Genomic DNA, 7,369 nt, shown 5'->3' with positions numbered 1-7,369 from the left:
ACGTTATGGGTTTGCTGAAACACACAGTGTACCTGTGGAGGACAGACATATTTATATACATCAGTTCATTGTAGAAACGTGAGCCATTTGGTCTAGATGACTAGGATATCCCCAGGTAGTTTGCAACGAATCCCGACAGCTTTCTCTCCGTGGTGGCCCTGGTAAAGCAATCGATTTCCCCCCAGCCCCACCCCAGCCAGGCTGGTACCGCACCCCTGCCCACCACCAGTGTCTCATGCAGGACTTTCTACAGCACAGGGTGAGCACAGCTGGATTTGGCCTGAGGCCAGCGGTGTAGGTGAACCCAACTGAGGGCTGTGGGCCGCTTCTTCTGGGGTGTGCCGAGCTGGGTCCTCTCAGAGGAGAGGCAAGAGAGAGGGGGTAAGGATGCTTTGGACACACTCGCATCCCTCCCCTCCCCTCTACCCCCAACCACCCCAGGGAAATCCCTGCCCCTGGCTCCTCCGGCTGGCAGTGGGTGGATGTTTCTCGCCCGAGGAAGGAGCCGGAGAGCCCGGGGCACTGCAAGGGGTCAGCACCGCTTCCCGGCACGGCTTGGCACTACTCGGGTCTGCACCGGGACGGCACTGCAGCTCCCGGGACCGACACCACTACTCCCAAGGCACGGCCCGGGATTTTCCTGGACGGACAAAAACAAGCGGAGGAGGAGGGGAGGAGGGGAGGAGGGGAGGAGGGGAGGAGGGGAGGAGGGGAGGAGGGGAGGAGAGGAGGAGGGGAGGGAGAGGACGGGGTGGGGCGGGGGAGAGAAAGAAAACAGCTCCACGGATGTCGGATGTCACGGACGGCGTTACACGGGCGACGCGGGGGCTTCTCGCTGCGTTTCTTGGGTGGAGGAGCTGCGGGAAGTCGCCGGCACGTCGGGGCGGCCACACGTCGGTGCCTGCGCTCCCGGCGGCTTGTCCCGGGGCGCCCCTGCTTACAGGCACTTGAGGAGGAAGGAATTGCACGAAGTCCCCCAGGGGCAGTCGCAGAGCTTCCCGATGCGAGCCCCCTTCCTTACGGCGCACTGCTCCCCGGCGTCGCACTGCGGGCAGCGGCCGGCGGTGAGTGGGACCGCCACCAGCGGCCGCCCAGTCCTGTCGCGTCCCGTTTAGCCTAGTCCCATTCTGTCCCGTCCCGTCTCGTTCCTTTTCCCTTTTCCCTTTTCCCTTTTCCCTTTTCCCTTTTCCCTTTCCCTTTTCCCTTTTCCCTTTTCCCTTTCCCCTTTCCCTTTTCCCTTTCCCTTTTCCCTTTCCCTTTTCCTTTTCCCTTTCCCTTTTCCCTTTCCCCTTCCCTTTCCCCTTCCCCTTTCCCCTTCCCCTTTCCCCTTCCCCTTTCCCCTTCTCCCTTCCCTTCCCTTCCCTTCCCTTCCCTTCCCTTCCCTTCCCTTCCCTTCCCTTCCCTTCCCTTCCCTTCCCTTCCCTTCCCTTCCCTTCCCTTCCCTTCCCTTCCCTTCCCTTCCCTTCCCTTCCCTTCCCTTCCCTTCCCTTCCCTTCCCTGTCCCATCCCGACCCGTTCCGCCGCGACACTCACCATGGGAACCTGCCCAAACTTCTTCTCGTAGTGCGGTCCCCTCTTGCTCTTGAGCTTCTCCAGCACCTCCTGCAGCGCCTCGATCTGCCGAGAGACCCCAGAGCCGCCGTCAGACCGCGCCAGCCCCGGCGGTGCCCCCCGCCCGGCTTCGGTCCCCGCCCCACCAGTTCCTTCTCCCGGGAGGCGCCGCCGCCGCCGGGGGGTCCCAGGTCGCGGGCGCGGCGCGGCGGGGTCGCTCCGTGCCCGCGGGCGCTCAGCAGCAGCGCGGCCGCCACGGCGCACAGCGCCAGCGCCCGGCAGCTCTCCATGGTGCTGCCGCCCCGCCGCCGCCGCCGCCGCCTTTATAGCGCCGCGCCCGCCCCGCCGTGCGTCAGCGCCCACCGCCGCCGCGCCCCGAGTGTCCGCACGGCACGGCTGGGCTCCGCGCCCCCACCTCCCGACCGCCCCAGTCGGTGCCCCAAAGCGCCGGCCGTCCCTCACCCTCGGGACAAACAGCGGATCCGTCTCTGAGTGCGCCCGGGGGGACGGTGGCCAGCCCAGCCGCACCCTGCCCGCACTCCCTGGGCTCGTCCACAGCCGAGGGCTGGGTCGATCCCGTGTTATGTGAGCAGAGTGGGAAACTCTTCCCTCGCCCCTTGGGGCTGGATGGTTGAGCAAGAGGGTGGACATTGGACAAACAGAGATGAAAGTGGAAATTGGGTTTGCGAACTTGGGAGACTAGGCTTGGAAATCAACAGAGGGATCTGACAGGAGGGAGATTAAGTACCCCGTGGGCTAAGGAAAAGCACGACGTGATGGAGGATTAGCCTGAAGGAGTTGGGGTGGGGGGAGGGGGCAGAAGGGGGACGGTAGATAGTGATGATGAGCAACAAGCTGATGAGAATGTGAATGCTTGAGTAAGGACAAGTGAGAACCAACAGTGTGGGGAGGCTCAGTGCCACCAAGAGCAAGGTAAGAAGCAGCATCAAAGGGCCCAGGATAAAAGTAACTGCTAATACGTAAAGCAGAACTGTGAATTGTGCCCGAGGTCAAATATCATATCACTGAGCAGGTTCTTGGGGAGTATCATATACCCTGTGTGTGAAATGAGGCCACCTCTGTTTTGGGGGAGAAAAAGTGCAGTCACCAAAAGGAGACTTAGCATCAGTGAACACGTCATTCAGACCTTCCCATTGACATTTGGTTCTGCAAGCCACGTGGCCTTGTGTCCATGAAAACTCTCATTGAAAAGATCCCTGGCAGGCTCAAACATGTCCAGGCATCATGGACATGGTGGTGGCAGGAGCAGCTCTTCCCACTAAGAAAAGCAGTGGCATACCGAGAAGAGTGTGCAAGATGAAGGACAGTGCTGAGTGAGCAGCAGTTTTGCTGGCATGAGACATTTGGCCATCTGGTTGTTGGGACAAGGAGGCAGGGAGCTGGGTCTGCCTGTGAGGAGGCTTCACTTCAAGCTCACAGCTCTGAAGTGGCTATGGGGATGTTCCTGCCTGCAAGTCAACAGCAGCAGCAGGAACTGGGCTGTGTCTCCTTAGGTGAAAGTAGGATCATTTGGAGAAGGGGGAAGCTGGAAAACCTTGTTAACAAAACTCTCCCAGCTAGTCATTTGTAGGGAAGCTAGGAAGGGGAGCTAGGAATAGCTTGAAAAGGCAATACAATGTGAGTGCACACACAATGAAAGTTGTTTAAAAAAAATTAAACAGGTTCAGGCATGTATTTTTCCAAGTAGGCAGGCATTCTTTAAAGGGAACAACTGGAGTGTGATTTAGCAAGTAATTTTCAACAGCAGAATTTTGTTTGAGGCAATAAAAGGGCTCTGATCTCTCTATCACGTTGCTTGCCTCCAGTGCTGCGTGTTCACCTCTTGCTGTTACCACCTCCCACACACTCCTATTTATCATCGCATCCAGCAAAGGTCTCATTTGTAATTGCTGGTCAGAGATGCTCTGCCCATTTGTGTGGATCTTCCAGTTTCATTTAGCCACAGGGAAGGCTAAGATTTCAGATGTCATGCTGGTGGTAAACCACTCATAGCAAAGCCCAGGCTTTGCTCTCAGGCTGGAACAAAAGCACATGTGCAGTACTGAAAATGATGGGTGTTCCAGAACAAAGTTTCTTAGAACAGAGAAACAACCCAGGCTATGAAAAATGCAACACTTCATACAGAGAGGCAGATATATGGCCTATTCAACTTTAAAAGCAGCATCTGTGAAGCCTGACCAAAAACTCAAACCATTTTATAGTGTGAGGATTACTCATGCAGTGTTGAACACACCAGAGATGCTCAGAAAACATCCCTGTTTACTTTCCAACTTGCACTTCAGTAAAAAGCTGAATTTAATGTTAGCTACTCCAGTAAAATTATTGTTGAATGTGGAGGCAATTACAAATTTCTGTTTCCAAAAGTCGTTATATCTGTCTGGCTACAGACACCGATTGAACTGTGTAAGTTTCTGCGCCTGTTACTGTCTGTATCACACTGTCTCTGCAGACATCACTGTCCCTTGTTCCCCATTCACCCATTCTTGTACACTTTGTCTCCACCACTAGGGGACAAAAAATCAGCAGGATTAATATCAGCAGGATAGCTGAATATTAAGTAAGACTGTCAGAAGCTACAAGGGGAAGGAGCAGAAAAAGAGTCAAGATATAAAAACACAAAATCCCTGTTTTCAATTACAAAAGGGCAGGTACTTTCTAACAGCATCACTAGCCAGCCGTAGGACAGCTGGCTAAGGAATGATGGGAGCCTGTGGCACTTCAGAGCTCAGCTCTGGATAATTTGCATGAAATTCCATCAGTCCTTGGGGACAGACAGCTCTGTTGTACCCAAGTACTAATTCAAGCTTCTCAAAGCTGACTTTCTCCATGCAAATGTTATTGCAGATAAGGTACAAAGAGAACGCTACCACTGTGCATTAGGAGCTGTATATCAAATGGATAATTTTGAAAGTCATACATGCTTTTCATAATCACATTCTTCCATCATGACCAATTAATTAATGTACTTCTAAAAGCAGGGAAAAAATGGAGGTTTATGTTGATGCTGGTGAGCAGTTCTGAAGCATTTATGTGTGTTCTAGATTTGGCTTGACATAGACATAGAGTTGGATGGATTTTAGGACTACTAGAGTGTAGAGATTAGTGTCAAGCATTTGAACAAGTGCCTCTACTGAATCAGAGACATGAAAATGGACATCTGGCTTTAAGTGGATGCTTTAAGGCTGTGCAGAAAAGCATTGGGCTTTTGTAAGTGCCTTGTTAAATTGCCTTAATTTATAAACCACAGTTAAAAAAAATAATATACCATCAATGGCTTTCTGAATCAAGACATTTCTTTTGCTGAAACCTCGATCAGTGAGAAAAATCTAAGATAAATCAGAGTTCTGCCACATCTGAAGTAATAAGTCCAGAGGCATACTTGAAAGATGACATCTATTTCAGCAGGAGATAGCAATTCATCTTAATGAGTAATAGTTTGGAAAAAAGCCATTTAAATAAAAGATGGATTCTCAGAACAACAGTCCATATACCAATGCCCACACAAACACTGAGGCTATGAACTCCCCATTAAACTAATCCCATATGGGTGGAAGAGTGGTGGAAACAGGTCCCCAGTGGCTTCTCCATTTCTGCAGGCAGAGTTATCACAGAGGCTGTGCACTATCCACATCTCATTTCAGCCCTGGAAGCAGACTCATAATGATTGTGTTCCAGAGGCTCTACCTTAACGTTTGTTAAACAAACTGCCACCAATTTGATTGAAGACCAAGTTGTAGCTCACAGGTTCCCAGCACCTTCCTAGCTGCCAGGAAAATAAAAGGAAAATGGCTATGGGTACATTTTTACAATCCATCCTGAATTCACCATCTCAGCCCAGGTAATTTGAGAAGGAAACCCTTGGTTACTGAGAAGCTTAGCCCACCTCATTCACAACTTCCCATTTCCTTCTACAGAGGTGTTTGAAAACACCCTCAAGGTCACAGTATCGACTCTTTTAAACTCCTTGTAGTCAAACATTAACCTCTTAAATAGACCATGTCTAACTACCACTGAGAAACAGAACTAGGTAACCTCTTGGCCTTCCCTCTTCTCAGGGGCAGGAGGGAGGCACACAGCTCAGAACAGCCATGCCCAACGCCAAGACTAGATGGGAGCAAAGGTCCCCAGGAAGTCTAGAGCACCATGTGTGATGTCCTGGTCCACCACAGTTTGTGTGCTTGATACAGCACAGCCATTTCCCTGGTTCCTCAACTTCCATCAGAAAAATCAGTGTCATCCCAAGTACCACCGTTTCCAGTACGGAAACAGATTAGTGTTTGTGAACTGCTTCAGTACTACACTGAAGAAGTTATGTGTACCAGAGAAGAGTAGGAGAAGTCTTGAAATAGTCACCCACCGCTTTTACATTGCCCCTGCCATCAGGAGTATTACACCCTTACAGTGGCAGCTCCCTTTAATTTAGGTTTATTTAAAATTTTCTTTCATTCCAAAAGGGATCCCACTGGTAGCACAGTGCCAATGAAAACTGAAAATTACTGTTGTAAGGGCACCCATGTTAAACCTAAAAGGTAGCTGCTACTGCAAAAGCATGAGACTCTTGGCAGACACAATGCAAGAGCTCTGGGTGATTATTTTGAGACAGCATGAATAGATCTACCAACATCATCAAATGAGGTACAAGCACGGGGTCCAACTCTTCACTCCTGCTGGCTCCACAGAAAACAATGTTTTTCAGCAAAGCTCTGGGCAGCAAGAGACCCTCTCAGTGATAAGAACACCATCACACACAAGGGGCACTGCATACAGTCAGTGCCCCATACAGAATGCATCACGGTAATATGCAAAAGCTTTTCCCAAATAGCTGTGTAGTGGAGGAGTGATAACCACTAGTGACTCTCTGAACTGCTGTTCTGCACTGAAGATCCTGCTCAGTAGCAACCACTAACCAGATCATGCTGATAAGATGCTAAGCCTGTGAGGATTAACTTCATTTGCTTAACATATTTCCAAAGCTAAATATTATTAAGGCAGAATGCTCCTATTTAATTAGATATGTATTTTGACTTTGCTTGCACACATATTCGGAGGAAGAAATTTTGACAAATGTAAAGAACTGTCTTTTCAGATGTAACAAGCAACAGAGTTACCCATCTCAGAAGCATCTTTCCAAACATACCTGCTTCTATCATCTGTATCCCAGGATTACCTGTTACTGTCTCCAATGTGGCATGATTTAGTTACCAGTGTAATTGAAAGAATACATTCAAAATAAAAATATTATTCAGAAGACATCAGACTTCTCAGCAGAAATAGGCAGTAGTCCTCATGGCTTTGGGAGTGACAAACAGGTGAAAGTGACCCCCATAATTAAGAAGAGAAGGACAAGAGCCTGAACTGATCATTCAACTGGAACAGGAGAAAATACAGTGTGTTTCTTCTTACTGGAAGCCACTAACAGCATTTCAGGGTCCAGAACTCTTTTCTTCCTTGCTTATATTTTACATACATACTTATATATTTTATAAATCTGTATTTAAAAATAGGGTATTTTTAAAAGCATTTCAGAAGCCTACGAACCATAAATAACTTCAATTTACTTTCAGGATCAAGAAATCTTGGGTCTACACTAGACATGTTCACAAACGTGGTAGTGAGACAAGAATAAGTGGCACAAAAGCACAGCTCCGTGCCTAGCTGGCAGTATTTTAAACTATTATTCTCTGCTAAATATTTAATACACTAAGAACATGCATGTAAGCACAAGAGTGCAGACCTACAAAAGTAATCTCTCTAGTGGTGCAGAAAACACCAGGCTCTGGATACATTTCATCTCCAT

The 7,369-nt window shown here is 49.4% G+C and overlaps 1 protein-coding gene across 1 annotated transcript; it reads right to left on the bottom strand.

The window, feature by feature from the left end:
• Positions 1-784: 784 nt before the first annotated feature.
• CARTPT (CART prepropeptide) lies at positions 785-1,841 on the bottom strand. Its single transcript, XM_069002229.1, has 3 exons — positions 1,698-1,841; positions 1,534-1,617; positions 785-1,045 (listed from the first exon to the last, which is right to left on the bottom strand). The coding sequence occupies exons 1-3, from the start codon at positions 1,839-1,841 to the stop codon at positions 938-940; spliced, it is 336 nt and encodes a 111-aa protein (XP_068858330.1). The 3' UTR covers positions 785-937.
• Positions 1,842-7,369: the final 5,528 nt, after the last annotated feature.

The sequence above is a fragment of the Aphelocoma coerulescens genome (genome assembly GCF_041296385.1).
Source record: "Aphelocoma coerulescens isolate FSJ_1873_10779 chromosome Z unlocalized genomic scaffold, UR_Acoe_1.0 ChrZ, whole genome shotgun sequence".
In the NCBI taxonomy this organism is placed as follows: Eukaryota; Metazoa; Chordata; class Aves; order Passeriformes; family Corvidae; genus Aphelocoma; species Aphelocoma coerulescens.
Note: the sequence above shows the minus strand (reverse complement) of the source record. Positions and strands in the feature narration are given on the sequence as shown.

Bases quoted from the DNA above. Each gene is read 5' to 3' on its own strand.
- CARTPT (XM_069002229.1), bottom strand. From the start codon at position 1,841: ATGGAGAGCTGCCGGGCGCTGGCGCTGTGCGCCGTGGCGGCCGCGCTG. The intron at 1,618-1,697 runs GTGGGGCGGGGA...GTCTCTCGGCAG, and splicing joins CCTCCCGGGAGAAGGAACTG to ATCGAGGCGCTGCAGGAGGT. The intron at 1,046-1,533 runs GTGAGTGTCGCG...CGCTGCCCGCAG, and splicing joins AGTTTGGGCAGGTTCCCATG to TGCGACGCCGGGGAGCAGTG.